The 20,941-nt window shown below is 53.8% G+C and overlaps 2 protein-coding genes across 2 annotated transcripts; both read right to left on the bottom strand.

The window, feature by feature from the left end:
• Window positions 1-14,718: 14,718 nt before the first annotated feature.
• GGS23DRAFT_497202 (DUF1212-domain-containing protein) lies at window positions 14,719-17,678 on the bottom strand. The gene is made up of 3 exons (XM_051514444.1): window positions 15,709-17,678; window positions 15,093-15,628; window positions 14,719-14,983 (listed from the first exon to the last, which is right to left on the bottom strand). The coding sequence occupies exons 1-3, from the start codon at window positions 17,405-17,407 to the stop codon at window positions 14,828-14,830; spliced, it is 2,391 nt and encodes a 796-aa protein (XP_051373098.1). The 5' UTR covers window positions 17,408-17,678; the 3' UTR covers window positions 14,719-14,827.
• Window positions 17,679-19,037: 1,359 nt separating this feature from the next.
• On the bottom strand, window positions 19,038-19,895 carry GGS23DRAFT_497213 (uncharacterized protein). Its single transcript, XM_051514445.1, has one exon. It carries the CDS (start codon window positions 19,622-19,624, stop codon window positions 19,169-19,171), a length of 456 nt encoding a protein of 151 aa, XP_051373097.1. The 5' UTR covers window positions 19,625-19,895; the 3' UTR covers window positions 19,038-19,168.
• Between the last annotated feature and the right edge of the window lie 1,046 nt (window positions 19,896-20,941).

Raw genomic sequence — 20,941 nt, 5'->3', positions numbered from 1 at the left:
CAGATCGGATGGGCAATAAATACTGCGTGCGTATGTAGATAGTAACACCGTCGGGGCATAAAAGATGCCTTTGTAACCGGCCTTTGTAACCGGGAGCGCAACGTCGATACGACAGCTACGAGCTTACCTATATTCGACCGCACCTCGCCCAGCAAAACGTTCGAGGCGTTAGTATGCATGCGGTCACGTAGATAACAGAGATGGCTCTTACTCGTCCACTTTTACTCTACCTGTATCCCAAGGAATGCCGCTTCTCGCCCCCGATATAATCTACACCGGTCGACGGTGTTGGAGTTCGCATATCGTATCTGGTCACCCTGACGGCGTGCAGCAACGACTTGCAAGCTGACACTCGGTCTATGCACGTCCGCATATCGGTAGGTATGTCTCGTTTCCATACGCAGGCAGGCCTGTTAGGTATACATGTAGGTATGAGTTGAGTCTATGTAAGGCATATGCATGTATGCACTGAAGATCAGAAGGATCTGTCCGAATCAGCAAACAGCTTGGCTCGATTCGCGCTATAGAGACGTCGCAGTCGGGCAGGTTGCGACGTCCGCGCTCTTACTATGGATTACGCGTCGGGTTTGGAGAGAATCAAGGAGGCATCTCTCGAAGACGCACCTCGCAAGGTTACCCGTCGAATTCGCAAGCATCGAGAGCCATGTCGCCATGCATTGGCCCGCGCTACCCGCTCGTCCCAAATTCCACATAGCTAGATGGATAAAAAAAGATTTGATAGCCTCGGTCTCGGATTACGAGGGAGCGATCCCGCAATCTCGCCCACGTTCGCCACTTATTATTATCATCGTTGTCGTCGCTGCTATCATCGTCACGCCTTATCACACCGAGCCATCCCTAGGTCCTCGGACTTCGTCCGCCTATGGACAAGCCTCACTCCCTAGTATGTAGCACCCGCCAGGGTTTCCAGGGGGGGCATCGGGCGATAGAGGATCCTCCCTTGTTCGTTCCCCTAGAGGAACTCGATACCATCTCCTGTTCAGCTCCACTCATGCGATTGTAACTAATGTAATATATTACTCACCTACTTACCTATACCATTACTCGTACATACACTGTCACCTTACTGCGCTGTATACTATATAAATACAGTACCATGTAAACACAGTACAGACTTCGATGCTGCCTATACCCAGCCCCGTCCCCGCCGCTCGCCATGTATGCCGCCTTTCACATGTCAGGAACGTGCGTAGGAACGCGCCGATACATAGGCACAGAGACATTTTAATGAGGCCCCAGAGGAGGAAGAGAGAGAGAGAATCCGACGTAGCCATTATTCTCATGCCACCTAGTTGCCCGCCGCACGCAAGAGCAGCCCGTGCCAAGATCGTGCCGCGAGATAAACCCATGTCTCCGGGACGAATTCGCCGAGAAGAACTAGCAGCCTACCCGCGAACCTAGGCCTAAGGCGTCGTACCCAAGACGACGGCGTGTCCTGCGCCGCAGACGTGTGAGAGGCTGTTCGACTCCGGCCAACAGAAGCTATTCAGCACGTTCAGCGTAGTCGAGACATAACTACAAAAGATACGGGCGTAGGCCAGATAGGAACGTAGAACTATGGATCATGTGCCAACATCTCCCACTGTGACGCCCAATCCACACGATCCAGCATAGACAACGAAGCGTCTGGCTGTGTTTTCCCTGCATGAGATGGGTCCCATATCCAGTCTACCGACAGTGGGATGGGAATGCGGAACTCGGGAGAGAAGGCCGGTTGGGAAGGCATACGAGTCACTATCAATAGCTTAGGTACAATAATGTTATCCCCCCTGTACTACTCCATCGCAAGCCCGTCGGAGTAGAATTCCTGCTGCTTGGAAATGGCAGATTTAACTGCAAAGACGGAATACCAAATAAGTAAGTAATGACAAGAATGCCCCTCCCTCCCTCCCTCCCCCAAGAAAAACCCCCTGAAGAAACTAGGATATCGTCGGTTGGCCTGCACAGGACCACACCGTCGACCTCCACGTGGTTGGCGTTCCCGAATCTTCCATCTGCAGATGGGGCCTTGCACATGGAAAGGACTTGTGGGAATATTTACAAATAGACGACAATGCCTTTGCTCGACTTTCTTAGAGCTAGACGTTGGGGAGGCGGAGAGTGGGCAGAAATCTACTGTGGATTTGACGAGTGTCGAGATCCTATTTCCAAAAGCCGCCCGCACAGAATGGAGACAAGCTCGTCTATAGGACGATGGTGATCACTCGAAACCGTCGTGTGGGCCTTGAAATGTGAGCACTCCCCCCAATATCTGCGTATTCGTCGACCTGATTGGCGTCCCTGAGCTCTCTCCACCCCACGGTTCTCAACTTCACACCTATATATACGTATGCCTTCGAGAAGTCTGCGAGTGATGAGAAACAAAAGCCTAGAGCCCGCTTACTGACTCCGTAATAATGTTATATTAGGTATTAGAAATTGATATGGCTAGGTAAACCTGAACATACCTAGCTGCGAATTCCGAGCTATTCTACCCCTCCAGTATATCAGTCCGGAATGTGAGGACGGTGTGCGAGAGTATGTATGAGAGGAAGAGAGAGCATGAGAGCGAGTGAACGAGCGAGTGGGCGAGTGACAGAGCCAAAGACACGATCGACCGAAAATATGCACCGAAATGCATCGTAAGGATGCCTCGTCCGGCGAGAAGAACACTCTACCAGGTTTTGCTCTCTAGCGCGAGTCTGACAACGTCGAGAGCACCGCATCCCCGTCGGTATTCTCTAGCGCGAACCACACCGCCGGGAAGCACGACAGGCCACGAACGTCAAGTGTCTCGACGCTTCGATACTAGGCGAGGAGGTTAGCCTGGTTTTCTAAACTCTGGGTCGATGACATCTCGTCTCGCGATCCCCTATGATTGCAGGAGTCGTCGAAGCGCAGTCGGCAGGGTCATTGAGATCTCTTCAGTGGCCGCGCTGGGGCACCATACCGAAGTCCTCATAGTATCGCGGCCCTGATCTTTTGGGTGAGAGCCTTAATCACTCCGAAGCCGAGCGGCGTTCGTGTATGTTTTGAGGATACTATGAGCCACCTCATACCGCCCTGTATTCCCTCGACGCAAGATCACGTCGAACGGCTTGGAGCTCCCGTGTATTGCCCTCCGCCGCTCGTAACCAGTCAGAAGGCTGGCCTACTCTGTACTCCTCAGTCACACCTCCTCTATGGAGAGCGCTCTAGAGTAACGTCTTCTAGAATCCCAACAGAAGCAAGTACGTTATCACATACGACGTCTATACCATCGACAACTATCGATTTTTCCTGACCAGACTATCTCTAGCCCACAGTAGCTAGAGAAGCTGTGCCTCCTACTTCGAAATCCACAGCATCCACGGTGTAGGTACGGCCATAATCCGCACAACGAAATCACGAGCGGCCCATTCCCCCGGTGCTTTGGCTCGATGGGAGCTCCGAGGAAATGGTCGCCGCCCCCTCCTCCCACCGCCTACCTACCTGCCCAGCTACATACCACGCAGGCTGGCCGTATATTCTCCGAGCATAAATGCCCGCGAGTAGGGTGGGCGTGGCGCGACGCCGCCCCTGCACGAATCGACCTATCGCGACCCGCACGCTACGCCGCGCCGTCTTCTAATACGCAGCGCCCAGCCCGCGCATTCCAGGGCCCTCGTGCCGTGGGGAGAAGGGGAGGGGGGACTGGCTGGTTCGAAAACGCCGTGCGACTCCAACAAGGGCGCCGAGGGACGACTCTCTCTCAGCGTTGCGACGAGTGCGACATTGCCTAGCATATGTCTCCTCTCCCTTTTCCTCTCCCGCTCTCTGGTGCTTACATGCCCCCTCCCCTCACCACCTTACCTACTTACCTACCCCCCTCCGCGGCGGGATTAGGCAAGAGGGCGAAAGGGAGAGGGAGAGGGATTACGAGACCGGGAACGACGCGGGGGCCGGGGGGGGGGGCGAGGGCGAGACGACTCTCCACCGCTGTATTCATGGCGCGTCCCTATTACCAATCACCTACTCGATCCCCGCCCGGTCCGCGGGGTGCGCGAGGGAGGAGACCGGGCACGCACGCCCATCCGCTGCTCGACCTTCGCTGCGCTACCACTGGGTATTATGCGAGGCGAGTATGCGGTAGCTACGTATGCACGCGCGTTACATGGCAGGTAGGGCCCTTTGGCCTCCGTGCCATCTACGGGCAGCGGGCCTAGCGGCGGGCGAGCAATGCTCTGCGGAGCGTGTTATTCCCGCCGGTCGAGCAGGAGAGCGCACATGTGATGATAGGATGCTGGTGATGGTGATATGGCTGTGCCGTCTGCCGGGTGGCGAGGGGGGGGGAGGAAAAGGCGTTCGCGCAACGCATGTAGGTATGCTGTGAGGCCGCCCCCGTCCCGTCTAGCGTGCAGACGCTTCGCGCCGTGTGAATTGCATACGGCAGATAGCGCTTCCTTCGTCGTCCACTTCTGCATCGATGTAACTGACACGTTGGTGTACGCGTCACGGCCAGGGAAAGACAAGAGGAGAGGAAGGCGGGGGGGGGGGCGGCGGAGGAGGAGGAGGAAGAAGGGGAAGAAAGGCTATTCCGTTCGTTAAACGGGTTTAATGGACATGGCGACGACGACGACGGCGGCGGCGATGCTACAGTGTGATGAGCGCTGCTGCGGCCGGCGAATGTGACTTGCCTAGGGTGGACATTGGTCGGCCACGGCTGGGACGGAAAGACGTTGCCAACCGGGAAAGCAGAGCTATCTCAAAGGTGCAGCGACTTCATATATAAGACAGTGACCGGCGTAGAGTGGTCTGCGCCGGCAACTGCGACGAGCCCGGCTCTCCTCGACGCAACGCTCGAGGTGACATGCCGATCGCGCCCCCCTTGCTCGCAACATGTCGCCCTCACCCCAAATCCTGGCAGCTTTCCTCGCAGGCACCGTCACAATTGCTACCTGGAGAGTGCTCCGTGCCCAATCAGCTACCGCGTAAACGTATGTTCGCCTGTAGTGGCTAGCAGGAATGCTGATGGTACACTTGAACGTGGCGATCGTATACTGCGGTATGTGCTCTGGGAAACTTTAGGTCCGTTGTGCTCAGCGATAAGGGCGGGCATTCTCTCTATTCATGTCAGTGTCTCAACGCTAGAGATTTCTCGAGGACGTCCCTCCCCTCCGCCTGGACGGCACGGACTCGGTCTCGACGGTAGTGAGCGGTAGGGCTTTAATAGAACACTGGGTATTGCTCTCCCTACTTTAGCCTATGGACAAGAACCAACGAGAAGATCGACGTGGGGACGATCTGTCCCGACGATACCCCTTGTGGTATTGAGGTTTATACAACCTAGTAACGGTATGGGTTCCATTCGGTAGACTCATGTGATGGCATCTGGACGTCCTCCTGGTGGTGGGATAACAAGGGAATCCGGTAACACATGAAGCTTCATCCGAAACATCCACCGGTTAAAAATAAAGAGCCGAGTCTGTTAAGTGAGGGTCCTGACTAGGTTTGAGAGTTGCGTTTCTCAATGGCCGAGTAGCCGAGGTATTTTGTTCGGTTGTCTATGTTGTGAGCTTTTCAGGCGAACTGCTCCTTCGTTATTAGCCTGTTAACGGAAGTATTAAGAAGTGAAAGCTTGGGTCTTTGGGGCTCGCCATCGCGCTTATTTTTTTATTTTCCGATGCCACTAACCCCGATAGCTAGCCATTGCAAAGTCCTAGAGCGTGCTGTTGGGAGAGAAGTTCGTTGGTGTTATCGAGAGATGATTTATTGAGAACCGACGGTTGGGATTGAGACCCGTATGAATTAAGAATTAGGCATCCGAAAGATGCCACAAATTAGCCCCAGTGATGAGTAAACACAGTGCTGTATATGAAGAGGCCATGTGTTGTGTATGAGAGCTGCACGTCTACTAGGTAATGCTAGCGGAAAGCTCAACGGTCTAATGGATGGTATGTCATCTTAGGGGTCTTCGGGTTGAAGATACTTATTGCTCTACAGAACTACAAATCCCACGGCCGTTTACTAGAAGAAAGTAGAATGCTTAACCTGCTAGTCTTAGTGCTTGTCTCAATCTGTTTCATATTATGTGTGAGGTAGAAGTCAAAGGCTTTAAAGGAATTGCACACTAGGAAAGCCAGAACAGTTGAGTCAAGATTCTTCTTAGATGTACCACTAGTTATCCCGACCCTGTTGTCCTTGATGTCGATATCAATTTCAGCTGGATATGCTTCACTTTCTTAACTAAGACACATAGAGCGTATTCACTGTCAACACACAACACATATTATCTACCCATTTCCGCGCTGCTTTGGCATCGCCATTATTACTTGAAGCTTTCGACGCCATTGCCTTCCCCTCTGTTCGTTTACCATTAGCCCACGCGAACTAGCCTCCTTCCAAACGACAACTCATTCAGCTTAGACCTTTCCCTGTTCCCTTATTTGGCCTTCGGATATAGGCGTTTATCCTCGTATAGTGTGGTCCTTGAGCGCTTCGCGGTCCCATTGCTCCCCAGCGCTATTACTCGCAATATTTCTAGCGTACACTTAATTTATTACTCCAGGGGTATGTCCCATTGTGGTGACCAGACAACCCCCTATCCAACGAAGGCACAGATTCCCACCCACTACCCGACGACAGACAGACATCCAACATAAGGAACATGGGAGGAAGAAATGTAAAAACCCGGACAACATCCAATTCCTCAATGTGGCCATAATGCCATAGATGTGTACTCTCGTCCAACCCTCCTCTGTCGTCGACCCTTGGTACCCATGTGTGATGACTGCTTCTTGCTGATGTCGAAGGACACGATTCTCACGGCGGATGAAGTCGAAGGGGTCTTGTCGAGCATTGTGCCCCCGACATCAACAAGCAAATAGCAAGTTAGCATTCTTCCAAAAAGGTGCAAACCATGTAAGCGGAGATTACCTTGGAATATAGAGCCGTAGCTGATATATCCGTATTATACGAGAGACGCTTCAGCAAAGGGCGGATAGGGGCAAACAGGCGACCTCACCGCAAGCATCTGAGCTCGTCTTATACTTATAACTACCGAAAATTGTATATAACGGCAATAGAAGGCGACGTGGTGCGACCCTGCACCACGAGGCGCCACGGCCCGCCTCTACCATGACGCCGTAGATCGCGTGGCCCTTTCGAGATCGGGAAGGCAAGCAGGAAGCGAGGCCACTCGTAACCCGCCGCCGCCGCAGGATGCCTCCCTAGCTTCCAACCCTCCCCGGCGGCCTGTCGTTCGCCTCGACGCTGCTAAGCCTGATCTCCCCGCCGACATCGAGATCGTAAGACGTCGTCGGGTTCCACGATGGGCTGCTCGCCGGTCAACGGCGAGAGCGGCGATGACCAGTCGTAGGAAACTCGCACCTCTAAGCCTCTGACTACTGGCCAGCTCGGTACGGCCGTATGGGCCTTGGTTTTCGAAGCCGCAGACCATACCCCCAGCTCATCCCCGCCGGCGACTAGGCCGGCGAGGGATCACTGCCGCTGGGCAATGTCGGCGCACAGGAGGACGCTGGGGGCACGACGTGAGAAGCCATCGAGATCGAGTAGGCTTTCGAGCGACGACTTGCTATAACAGCAACGTTTCTCTCTGTTTCCTTCTTGCCTTTGTTATGAGTCAGGTGTCCTAGGTGTCTCGTACGCATGTCGTCGGACGTATGGAGTCTGCGGTTGGCCGGCTGGCCTCGTCTGTTCAACTACGTATGCACAGGAGCACGGCGCCCTCCGCGTTTACCTGCGGTGTAGCGATCGCACGAAGCAAGACTATGTATGCATCCTTTCTTGCCTACATGTACGCGTGCCGAGGTCCCCGTTCCAACAACTGTCGCGTGCAAGGCTACGTGCCTCTCGACGATAGTCTTATAGCGTCATGTGTGGTACCGTGCCGACGTCACGTATGGCCTGCCTGGCTCACCTGCCTCTCTTCTAGGGCACAAGACTTTGCGGCTGTGTTACCGGAGTATATATTGGTCTACACTGTCATCCACGTCGCCCTATAGTTACATAGAGAGAGACCAGTAGCAGCAGCATGCTTTCAGCGCCGGGACAAGTGATTAGTGCGGTACAGGGTATACGATGCCGACGAAACAGTGTAGTTGTCCGTCGCTTTTGGTCATGGTAATTTCTAGGTTAGGCAACTATAGCCTTCTTCGCTTCTCTTACACAAGAACTCCTAGTTATGTTGCGAACATGGCTCAACGGCTTACAAATTCTAACTATGCCGTTGCCTACGTGCATAGCTGCCTACAACGACGCCCACTTCTGAGTTCTCAACCTCTATAGGAAGTTAGTGAGTTAACTCGATCAATCGATCGATCGATAACTGGCTCTGCTACGCGTCTTTCCTTATTCTACCGAATGTTCGCAACGCACAAGCTACCTCGAGAGTTACCCCTTAGTATAGTAAGTATCCCGCACCACATACTCGCTATTGCATATTACTACGCAGAGTTTGCATACTACGCGGGGCCTCGCCTATGCAACATCCGAGCCGCTCTATAGCCTATCTACAGCCAGATACATGAAACACGGGAGAGAGAAAGGAGGGAGGAGAGGGGCAGCAGAAGCGCCGAGCTGGTAGTCGAGAGCTGCGCTTCTGCCGATCGCTGATATCAACCCGCGACGTAATTGGGCAAGTGATAGTAGACAGCGTTTATACATATCCGACATATCCACCTCGCTCTCCCCCCTCCGGATAGATGGCCGTGTATGAATTGTGTATGTACAGTACATACGCGCACACATATACCCATATCAATAATGCATGCCCCCTTCATCGAAGACCCTAGTGAGTAGGACAGGCACGCCAGCCAGACGGACAAGCTCGTGGTCAGCTTAGCGTAGCTAGTTCTAGATCCGTTCTTCCCAACAAAGCCCACCCCCCCCCTCCCCCCCTCCTTTCCCACCCCCTAGCGCCCAAGCTTCCGTCGTTGGACTTGCGTGTCAGGTAAGCAGGCATCGTGATGGTTGGGAGGAAGGGGGGTAGGGGGAACCTTACGTGTGAAGTTTTTTTCCCTTCCCTCTTTCTCCCCTCCTCTGGGCGGAGCAAGAGGGTTGGTCTAGCTAGGTCCTGTCTTATCTCGTCTAAGCAAATTCTGGGTCGGGCGAAGCATGGATGGGTGGAAAACCCGTGCACACATGCTTGCGCACTTACATTGTCGAAACGCGTGTGGTGAACCCAACCGGCCGTGCTCTCTCTCTTTTCATCCTCGCCCTCGTCCTCGCCGGCCAGTCGGGAGATACCCACCCTCCCAGTTATTAATAGCGGCAAGGTTGAAGCTTTGCGTCTTGGCCTCTTCTACATAGGTATAGTACATCAGGTACTATCGCCGCTAGTTACCCGAAACTGGACTTAGAGTCTTGGTGTTTTTAGCCTCCCGAATCCTTCACTTTGCTCGCGCAAGGGTGCATATATATGCCTGCCTTATAATGCCTTCCTACATAGCTATAGGTATACATACTATGAATATGTATGTATCTACGTATGGACATGTAAACCTACATTGGTAGGCAATAGTAGATACCTACCTAGGTACCTAGTAGGTAGACCAGGGGTGCTAGGGCTACATACATATGAGTATGTACCTAGATAGACATGTAAGGCCAATGTAGCAGTCGCTGAGAGCGCGTCATGATCCCCGATGGGAATCTTCCGATGGTGAAGACTGGATACAGGATGACGCGAATTTCCTTTCCCCCCTTTGTATTATCTCTGCTCTTCTTGGTACCCACCTGGCTATCCTACTCACCCGACTTTCCTGCCTGCCGAGTCCGCCCGGCACTAACAAGCACATACCTACATAACCTACGGAACAGAATGTGCGTTGGCTAGTTGGTCGCGCGCTTTGCGGAATCCTCGAAGCCGCGCGACGTAGATACCCGAATGGCGATGCGACCCAAGGATCGAGACGAGTCTCTACGTAGCATGTGTGCGGACGCATGTAGGTACATCCATGTGTGTGGATGCGCCGGTGCGACGGCGACGGCGGCTTGCCTATCTGAGCTATGAAGGGGGGGGGGCGAGAGGGGCATCTACGGGGTCTGATGGGAAACGAAAGTGCCATCGATTGGAATCCCACCGCGATGCGCAGGCATTATACGGCGATCCTTTTTTTCTTCCTTCATATTCTCTCTCTTTCGTAGATGAGAAATTCTCGATCCCCCTGGCTGAAATGACCAGAGCCGGACCGATAATGGGCAAGGCCAGAGAAGGACGGGGATCGCGATCGTGAATCGTGATCGTGAATCTTTGCGTCTCTCGTTCCTTGTCGCTTCGCTTTTCGCCAAGGCATCACGCCGTGCTGCGAGCCCGTTCCGAGAGCAGCCGAGTAAGAGGTTCTAGAAGGACCTGGAATGCCGAATATCATCTTGCCAAGTGGCCACTACGCACGCCTGTACGCACGCAACGCTGAGAGCAATCGTCGTCTTATTCTGGGTTAGGGAAGGGGGGGATGGGGACCGAGAGCTTGACCGCTTCATTTGGCGGCGTCACCTTTTCGCTCGGCGCACGACGAGCCTATGACCCTGTCGCTCGGGTTGCGTAGCGTGTCACAGCTGCTGTCGACTTTCACGTGCTCGCTCGTCGCGCCCGGATTTGCTTCGAAAGGGAGAGAGAAGAAGAAAAAAAAAACAGGACGATACGATGCGCTGCGGCTCCTAGAGAGTGAGCGAGAGCTCGGGATGGATCCGGTGTGTGTGGACCAGCCAACGTAGGACCCGCGAATGAATGAGTGAGGCCTCTCAACCCCCCCCGCTCGTCCCCTCCTCTGCATTGCCTCCTTTCGGCTTCCCGAGCGATCTCTTTGAATTTTCCTTCTCTTCCTGTTTTTCGAACTGATAGCGTGGGGGGGCTGAGCTGAGCTGGCTGGCTTGCGTTATGTGGGTTTGGCGAGTCCCCGTAGGGCCTGCAGGATGATGGACCTGACTAGCCGTCAAAAAGACGCCATCGTCCACCTTCTTTTCTTATCGTGCGCCACGGAGCGCGTGGGCGGAACGCGCGCGGCGGCATACCCGTGCGGCTGGATTGGGACCGGGGGGGAGTTGGCGGTAGGGGCAGGGGTCGGGATAAAGGGGATGGCCGTCGTCGGCCGGCATGTGGTTCATCAGACCGCGGGAACAGGGAGAGTAGCAGGGGACATACCTACCTACCTACATAACTAGAGCTCTGCCTAACTGGTACGCTAGCAATCCATATCCATCCGTTGGGCGCGAAATCTGAGCGATCTGGCGAGCGACAAGGGGGAGGGGATGAGCAGGGGTCGAGGCAGGATTACCGTCTGTACATACAAGCACGCATCCATCCATGATCCATGCACACACATACAGACACATATTACATACATACATATGTGCAGACAAGACATGGTCACGGCATATCACAGGCCTCGTAGATTACACCGCATATCAACATATTGTACGTACCTATGTAGGTGTCTGGGACGCTTCAACCTTGGCCTGTCCGCTGGCGATCGACAGAGGTTCTCTTCTGCACCGACCCGTCTGTCTCGACTGTCTGACAGTTTATCTCGTCCGCATACCTTCCCCCCTCCCGCGGAGCAACCAGCTACTTCGGGACCGCCACCCCGTCCCCTGCTCGCAAGCTACGACCCGCGTGCTTCAGGGCCGGATCTTCATCGACTTACTCATGTAGGTGGTCAGGAGACGGGAAGAGTGTGTGGTGCGGGCAGTTTTTGGTGGTGGTGGTGGTGGTAGGTAGCACTGATAGGCAGTCGTAGCGTAGTGATGGTAGTTGGTGTTGCAAATCATCGCCCGTTTCCTCTATCCCATCGGAAATTGCCATGGGCGATCTTGCAAAAGAAAGAAAATGCGATGAAAGATATCTAGATACGTGAGAGGGGGATCTGCACACCCTCTCTAGAAACCACGCGGGTGTTTTTTTTTTCTTCTTCTTCTTTGGTTGAGATGCGGTGATCAGCCGGGCTCCGTACGGTTACGAGGAGACAAGTACCGAAAATCCCGACCCGTGGCGGCTCATCCCTTGCGTGACGATCTATGATTATTGGCAGACTACGGACCTGCGTGGATTCGCTGGCTGCGCGTGCCGCTGAGAGGGTTTACTGTCGCGTCCCCGGCGGCTCTCATTCTCTACGACCAGAGGCTCTCTACGACGTGGTACGCACCTCGTCCTTTCACTCCCACCTCGCAAAAAGAGAATCATCACCGATACAGACAGCCATCACCAGTTACGCGTTCTGCGGGATACTCGAGAGTCGAGACAAAGTGAGTGGCCGCCATTTGACGTGGCCAGGCCAGACTAGACCACGAGACTCGGTTGGTAGAAGAAGATCCGTCGTCTATCCCCTGTGGGATTCGACTGCTTCTCCCAATCAGCCCCTCCGCTCCTCCATAAAAAGTGACACGCACATATGCCCATCACAAAACGAAGACGGCATGTCGTCTATCAGTCTCGATAAATTGATAACCGAATTTCCCCTTTCGAGGCCCTTCGGCTAGCCCCACTTACGTCGCACTGCGGTAGATGATGATATGTAATAGAATGCATTATTGTTGAAGACAGATTGAATGAGCTTCTCCTCCACCTCATGTCTTATTGCCGCCCCATACTCCATCTATATAGACCCTTGGTAGGTAGTTAGTTACCTAGTTTCCAGCCATTGGGCGATACTAACCACCCCCCCCTCCCCCCTTGTTGAGTTCATTTGGGTTTCGCCATCGTCTCCTGCTGGTGTGGTTTACGAAACCCGCGGGTAGTGACACATGCGGTAATATATTAATGGAATGGCCCGGTCGTACGTAGGTAAGTAATGGACAGATCGCCACGGCATGGCATTGCATAAGGCGGCGCGGCGTAACGAAACACGAGAGGTCCCGGAAATAAAATGAGTGGACGTGTGCATATATAGGTAGTTAGAGTGCATATATAGTGTACGTATATACACCTTTAACATATGTGTGTGCATATGCTAGCAGGGTTGCTTACTGCGGATTCCGAGGAATGGAAGAAGAGAGAGAAGAATCAGGACAAACGCAAGATAAGGGCAGCACCTCTCGTTAACTAGTGGATTTAGTACGAAGACGATCTGGGACGCGCGGATCGATCGAAGCTAGGGGCCATCTACCTTACCGAACTCCCTACCTCAGGTGCCTAACCCTACGGAGTTCAGCAAGATAATGCTGCCTACGGTACTAGCGCACCAGGGCATACCAGGGACCTACCGTAGTAGAGTGGGAGCGAGCAGAGAGTTGGGCCTAGGGCGTAGGACAGTATAAGGCTAGCTCGCACAGAGCTTGGGTAGCTCAGCTTGGCTACCTCCCTAGCTTCCCCGAGAATATGGATAAGCAGGGAATGTGCCGGCAAATACGTACGACATAGTATGTTGTCTACACAGCGAGGTTGTAGGCATGGGTATGCGAGCTGTGCTGCGCCCGGGGCGGCACTCACGCACCCAACCTAACTACGCTTTACTCGGCGTCACCTTGGCCGTATCCGCCCTTTGACATTGCCGTTATGTAAGTATTGCCGAGTTTTGAGTCAAGGCTACGGGCGGCGGCCGTGATGATGTGCCATCGGGTGATGTCACGACGTAGTGCACAGGGTCTGGGTCACGTACGTATGTACATACATGTAGAGATGCGTACATGTGCGTGCCTACGGGGCTATGGGATAAAGGATACGTCAGGCTGTTCTATCAGACATACGCCGCTGGGGAGCCAGTGTGAAGAGACTTGGGCCGGTTCACATAACTGCCCCGGTAGGCCCGGGTTTTGATAATGCACGTCATCAAGTTGGGAAAGGAAAAGGTGGTAATAATTCCCACTTTTCGTAAGTTAGTGTCTCGGAGCGAGGACGGAAGGGAGGGTGGGTGTTGTAACTATTTATACACATTTAGCTAACTTGGGGCGTGTTTCGCTCGACAGGGGAGAGAGATAGAGATATCCATACACATACCTCTAAATTTACGCCACGCGAAAACCTTGAGGGTAAGGGAGTTTAGAACCGCCGGGTTGGGTCTCGGAAACTTACGTGCTTGAGGTATATTACTAGGTACCCTGAAGTGGGTAGTTTGGGTCCTTGAGGCAACCTAGGCGGGCGTATATGGGGTGAAGACAGTAGAAACAACCTACCCTACCTAGACGGCCTACCACTGTGAGCGCAGGTATACGCGTGTATACACTGCTTCCAGTCGAGTCTACAGGGGGAACGCGCCCCAGGATACGAGCTAAAGTAGTATGCAAAACGCAGGCCACGACAGCAGACGCGTGGCAAACAATAGCGTCAGGATAAACCAACCCCCGAGATTGGGAAGAGAGCGTGATGTTTCGTGTGTGAATCTCAAGTTAGTGGTTAGGCTTTCGTAATATCGACGAAATCACCTCTATTCTTGGTCCCCTTCTTCACCAGCTATGCCTCGTAACGTCGTTTCTCGTGAGCTCGTAACTATGGACTGCTGAGACGACTATGTGGTCATATAGAGCAAAACGGAGGGAAAAGAAAGTGCCGGTTTTGGGGTAACAGGAAAGCCTTGACGCCGATGCATATGCTGGCATTTCATAACTGGTTGACCGTCGCTGTGTCGGTAGGGGGAGGGATTCCTTGCAACCGTTTCCAGCTGGTGCCTCCGGCCGCGAGGCTGCTTTCCTCCGCATAACCCTCTATACATGCAACCTCTCTATATGCAGTCCCCCATGCATCTAATTCTATCACGTACAGCTTGACAACTATCTTGGACAGAGAAAAAAAACCTCCCGAATAGTAAAAGCATTGCCTGCTCGCTCATCTGTGCCGGGCCCCCTTTTTTTTGTGACACCAACGCCCTAAATTCCGAAGTGACGACGACCATGGCGAGCCAAATGATGAACAACCTCAGAGGGTCCAAAGCCCACTGCGGCGTTTTCCAAGTGGGTAAACAATCAACGAGCTCAGGAACAGGCCTACAGTGATACCGATGGCGATCTGGATCATAGAGGCTGCCACATTGAATACGATCGTATCCAGCGATTGCCCGCTATCGATGGTGACCTACGTTGACATATTATCAGCTGTATATTCGACACTTCGAGGGGGGCAGCGAGAAAGAAAATTGGAGTTAAAAGCATGGGGCGGGGGGGTTAATCGCTTGTAAACGTACTGTGCTTGTTCCGTTCACGACTTCGGTCGAATTATTGAGCTCGTTTGCGGTGCTCAACCCACTAAGCAGGCTACCTGTTGCTGCTAGACCGCTGGGAACCTGTACGAATATGGCAGGTAACAGGGCAGCAGCAGCCACACCGTGTCGTAGCCTCGAGTATAGGTTGGCCAAAACGCCGACGGTGAAAGCGCCCAGGGTATTGGCTATCTGTGGGCTAGCGCGGAACTTGGGGGAGCTGAAAAAGTTGACGATATATCCGGCGAATGCGATGATAACCATTGCCGGCATCTGCTTCCACTTTGATTGGTTCACGAAGGCAAGGCTTATGGTGAAGAGCGGCACGAAAAAGAAGCGGTAGTACGTCGGTATGGGATTCGAGCAAGTGGTCGCAGAGGTGGCGTGGCTATCCATGAGGCCGTAGAGTGCTGTTCCCACCGTGATACCGAAACCTAGGAATAGCGAGTAGATTATAGCATATACCATGCGGATAGACCCCGGTACCAAGGCCCGAGATTGCAGCTCGAGGGCGGAACATACTGGAAGGAGGGAAAAAAAAAAAAAGATCCGTCAGCTTCGGGAAGTAAAATCGAGGGGGGTATCGGACTCGTATACTTACAGACAAACCAGCCAGGAAGAATAAGGGCGATTGAACTCTGAGCTAGAGCCGAGAAGCAGAACAGAGTCCCCCCCCCAATACTTCCGACGGCCCTACTCAAGAAGCTCGTCAACACGGCGGCGGAAATCTCGAACACATTGTTGTACAGATCCGATCTCGGGGCGACGATGATCTGTAGGGTGCCGACAAGACACCCCAAGATGAAGCACATGGGTAGGTCGATCAATTGGCCTTCAAAGGCGAACGGGGCGACCGCCGCGCTTGCTAAGCCAAAGCCCAGGACCCTCAACCACGGATGAAACTTGTCCTTCATATTCATCACTCTCGACAGTGACTCGATGGCTTCCTCAAGATCTATCTTGTCGTGGAGTACCAATTTGTATATCTCGTGAACGTCCCTTAGCTTGCCGAGATCGATCCCTTGGGTCATGCGAACGATCTTCACCTCCGTGGTATGGGTAGACCGGTCGTCGAAGGAGATGATCATGCAGCCAGGCAAGTAAAGAAACTGGCCGTCGATCTCGAGAACGTTCGCCGTCATCCTCAAGTACTCCTCCAGACGATGCGTCGGAGCGCCGTACAGCATGAGCGCCTTGCACATCTGTATGATGTACTTCTGGCGAGTTAACGTCTCCGCGATATGCATAGTGATGCGGATTTCTTCGTCTCGCGACCGGGTGAAGCTCATGAACCGGGAACTAGGACTCCGCCTGGGCTTTGGCCGCTTCCCTTTCGGCGCGGATCCATTGACGCTAGCATTGGCAAGACGTGCGGATGCTTCCACCAAATTGGCCAACGTATCCGACGAGCGGTTCTTCTCGTACCACTTCCGCCGATTTGGCGTGGTAGCGCCAGACGAGCCGGGAGTGGTGAACTCACTTCCTTGTTCGGACTTCCGACTATGTGGGTAACTGGGAGAGGACGCGTCGGGTGGTTTGTACAGCTTCAGCAAGTTCGACAAAACACTCGGGCGGTATTCCGCTGGTCGCGGCACGTAGAGCTCGTGGATATGTCCCCCGACCGGCGTAAGCTGGCCCGAACTCAGCGCGGTATTGGGCGTCGCCGTCGGGTACGCCCCCTGGTTTTGTCTTTGCGTGTGTGATCGGACGAGGTTATATGCCTCCTCTTTCGCCGCCCGCTCGTCCGACATGACCTTCTGCGCGGCCGCGGGAGTTCCGGCGTTGGCATCCTGGTTCAGGGTGTAGTCGTCGAGAGGTATGTTGTTATTAAGACCCGGAAGGATATCGCCGCCACTGTTCACTGTCTCGGCCTCCGAGTCTACAGATGTCCTCGTCGATCCGGGGGCAGATTGGGAGTATTGCAGGGTGGCAGCCGCCACCTGCTGGGCACGTTCCTGGGCAGCATAGGCCGACATCGCCTTCTCGGAGGCGAATTGGTCGTCGTTGATCGACTCGGGGATACTAGTCACCGAGTTATAGGAATTCCCACGCAGCACCGAAGGCCTTGGCTTGGAAGGGATATAAGATCCATCGTTGGGTGACGCATTGCCCGGCGAGATCCTCAAGTCCAGGAAGGGAGGGGGTCCAAATCCGGCGACACTGTTGAAGCGTACACGACCTTTCTCTTTCCTCGTCCCGGCAGCAATATCAGGAGGCAGCGCCGGGCTCTGGGGTTCCTCGGCGGGAGGGGTGGAGGCAGCACTGGCATCGTTCGGGGGGGTCTCTGGAATGTTGTCCATGCCGACCGGGTAGTAGCGGCTGTAATGAATATATTTGGCCGAACGGAGACACCAGGCAATAAAGATATAGGAGACGAGAGAATGCGAGAAGTAAAGAAAACTAGGAGGGGAAGAGGTTCTCAAGAGGAAAGAGACAAAGAGAGGAGCCCCTAGATAAGTAATGCGAAATTAGCCACCAAGGACAGCAGCCGCCGGCGGAACTAACGAAACCCTGCGGCTTCTTATGGAGAAGGTGGAAGGCCAGATGAGAAATGGTAGCTCGCAAATCGGCAAGGTCAGGTGGACATGAGACAGACGGGCTGGGACCTCGAGCAGTCGACCTAGGCCCTGGGCCGACTGTGGTTGGGGGATGGGCAGGCAGGTCCTGTATCCTGTGTCCTGGTACAAGGTGTGTGTGTCGGTATGATGTGTACGAGGTAGTATGGCGTAGGTAGGCAGGTATATGCACTGATATATCGACGAACAAGCGAAGGCGAGAAGGAAGACAAGAACGAAGGCCAGCCAAGACAGTGCAAGCACCACGACTCCGATGTTATTTACCGAATGAGAAGTATCCTTTCTGTCAAACTGAGAGAAATCTTAAGTGTGCAGGCGAAGGTAACGGCGAGGAGGGCGGCCCAGAATTTAACCAACTTTGATGGGTCAGCTCAGACTGATCGGCGAGCTCTGGGCGAGCTCCAGGACGAGGTTCCGGGGCCCGGCAGCAACTGGTGCAAAGGGGGAGGCGAGCTGAAGGGGACGGGTTCAGTCGGCGGGTGTCCGGTGGGTACCTATGTACATAACACGTTAGATAGAGGAGACAGACGAAGAACATGCCTCATGTAGGCAGACGTATTCACATGTACGTATATGTAGCATAAGGTGGAGGGGGGGGGAGAGAAAAGGGGGGTGTACGTTTGAGAGAGAGCACGCAAGATGCTGGGATTTGAAGAGGTATGAAGGGTTAGCAGTCAGGGAGGATGCTAGGTACCACAGGAGGTCAGTTCCAATGGCAGAAGCAAGTAGGTAGAGGCAGGCAAGGATATATGAATACGTATAAGATATATATACCTACCTTACCGACCTACCTCTGATGTACTATACATACATCGAGTACATGCGAGTATGCATACCTACCTCCTCCTAAGGTAGGGTGGATTGGAGGGTGTGGATGAAGGCAGAACGAAGGTACGATATAGGTAGATTACCTGGGTCGCGCACAAGACGACGACGGGCCCTGCCAGGTACGTAGGCTAGATTGGAAAGAAAAAAAAATTTAAGAAAATGGGTCACAACCAGGTGGGCCAGGCACCACACACAGAGGGTGGTGATAACGGCCCGATCTTGTTGGATGTAGATGGCCAGATGGGGTGGATGGACGTATCCACGGACGTAGATGTGTTGTAGATTGCATGTAAATAGAGTGTTGCCTGGTTTCAGCGATGGTATAGAGAGAGGGGGGGAGAGGGAGAGGGAGAGGGAGAGGCGGGGAGGTGCAATTGTCAAATTGCCTCTTTCCATCGCGTTGCGCTGGTTGTTGATAGCCAGGACACCACGTTACTCCTCCCATCTAACGGCGACGACAAGCGGCGACCGCGACAAAAACACCAGTAGCTACATATCAGAATAACGGCAACACCAATGTTCCTCTTAGCGACTACCAACAATGTCTCGCCTCCGCGAGGTGTCATCCCGCTCGTTTAGCGGCTAGCGAGATAGGGTCACACACCCGTCTTCTTCTTCTATCCCATCCATACATGCTCTGTCCGCTCTCGTTTCCTCTTACTGGCATTTGGTCACGACTGGCCCCACTACAGCCTTGAAGCAGCGGCAGAACCAGCAGCAATACATCGCGAGGAGCGGGAGGATAGGAGGCTTGGTTGGGGAGGGACAGTAAAAAAAAAAAACAGAGAGAAGAAGAAAAAAAAAAGCCTGACCCAAGGGACAAAAAAAGGGCCAACCGCGACCGCGACCCCTGGCAGGTTGGGTCGATCCAGACCGCGATGGATAGGAGACTCGACATCTGCTCGGGGTGGAGCACTGACCAGGAACAAGGCAGGAATAGGAACAGACGGCATTAGTAGGTCTCGTAGCTCTTATCGCAGCTCGTACCGTGATGCCCGGACCTACCCTGGCGCAGGAAAGACGGTCGTGCAGAGTGGGACAGATCCACGATGATGCGAGAAGACAAATGCCCTGAGTGGCACAGATAGCAGATATGCCTTTAATCACCACCATAGCATGCCTACCACGTCATGCCATACCTAGGTGAAATATCGCGGATGCTACAGAATGCCACGAAATGCGATGTTGGGGTGAGACGGGCGGAGAAGAAGCAGACGGAAGAAGGAGGAAGAGAGAGAGAGAGGGAGGTACGCACATCGCTTCCCATACTTCGATACCGCGATAACTGGGATGCGGATTGACGTTTGCCATCGTCGAGGGCATCTGGCAGTCGGCCTGTCACCGCGAGCGTTTGTCTGGCTGCGTCGCGGATCGGCGGGGGGGGCTAATCTGGCGGTGGTGAGTGGTTGCGCTGGGAAGATTGCGTTTCGAGATGGGACTTCGGAGGTTGAGGCACACCGGCAGGCCTTTCATATCGAGCCCCGGTAGTGGAACAAGCCATACGGCAGAGCCGCAGGGGAGAATTGCTGAATCACATGCGGCGGCTTGGCCTGTCCGACTGTAGTTGTACCCTGCCTCCCTCCCTCTCACGCCTCCGACGAGGGTTCTGATTGGCGCGCATCGTTGATTCGTCAGGAGGGCGGAAGGGAGGCCTGTCTATCTACGGCCACCCGCCTTACCGATGAACATCGTGGGATGTCTCAAGACAAGTGAAGAAGAAGAAGAAAAGGAAGACGAAAAAATTTTGACGGATGAGTCAGTGGAAATGCGACCGGGATGGCGTCCAGTGCCGGGCAGGGATACGCACACGGGTATAACGGCGCACCCGTCTTCGTTCGCCCTCGACGCTCCCATCTAAACCCGGCACATTGAAGATTGCCTCAAGGATTACCTAATCTACTAGCGCACGGCTGCATGTGTACTGGTGGGCAGGTACTCGTGAAGCTTCAACACGCACGTGTCTGCAAAGGTACCTACCGACATCGTATGCATGTACTCATATATACCTGTACCTGACTACACGAGGTTCGCCGGCCACGAGGTTACGCTCTCTACAGGTATTTGCCTACCTCGGGTTTCCATCCCTCCTATACCTTAGGTACCTACCTTCCCCATGTACCTAGGTACTTAGATAGATACAGGCACCTACCTCCGGCTGCCGGCGGGCAGTGATGGGAGAGAGTTTTTCGTAGGGGGCGGTTCCATGGGCGGTTCCATATCCCACCCACCCCCCCGGCTTCTTGCTCCCTCTTCTCTATCGAGTAATATCTCTTTTTCCTCCTGTCCCCCCAGCACGCTTGGGGTAGTATAATCAGACTCCGGTACTCTTTTATCAATGCCGTTCCGCGGCTGCTCCTTTGCGAGAAGAGAGAGGGGAGAACGCACTGTGCTCGTACTCGATTGCTCCGCCGTCACATTCTATCTAGCCTA

This window comes from Durotheca rogersii (genome assembly GCF_024521655.1).
Source record: "Durotheca rogersii strain YMJ 92031201 chromosome Unknown GGS23scaffold_7, whole genome shotgun sequence".
Taxonomy (NCBI): domain Eukaryota; kingdom Fungi; phylum Ascomycota; class Sordariomycetes; order Xylariales; family Xylariaceae; genus Durotheca; species Durotheca rogersii.
This window is presented reverse-complemented; position numbering and strand designations above follow the sequence as displayed.

Coding starts and splice junctions, on each gene's coding strand:
- GGS23DRAFT_497202 (XM_051514444.1), bottom strand. CDS start 17,407: ATGGACAACATTCCAGAGACCCCCCCGAACGATGCCAGTGCTGCCTCC. Junction 15,629..15,708: donor TCTTCCTGGCTGGTTTGTCT/GTAAGTATACGA, acceptor CCCTCCTTCCAG/TATGTTCCGCCCTCGAGCTG. Junction 14,984..15,092: donor TCGTGAACGGAACAAGCACA/GTACGTTTACAA, acceptor ATGTCAACGTAG/GTCACCATCGATAGCGGGCA.
- GGS23DRAFT_497213 (XM_051514445.1), bottom strand. CDS start 19,624: ATGGTGGTGATTAAAGGCATATCTGCTATCTGTGCCACTCAGGGCATT.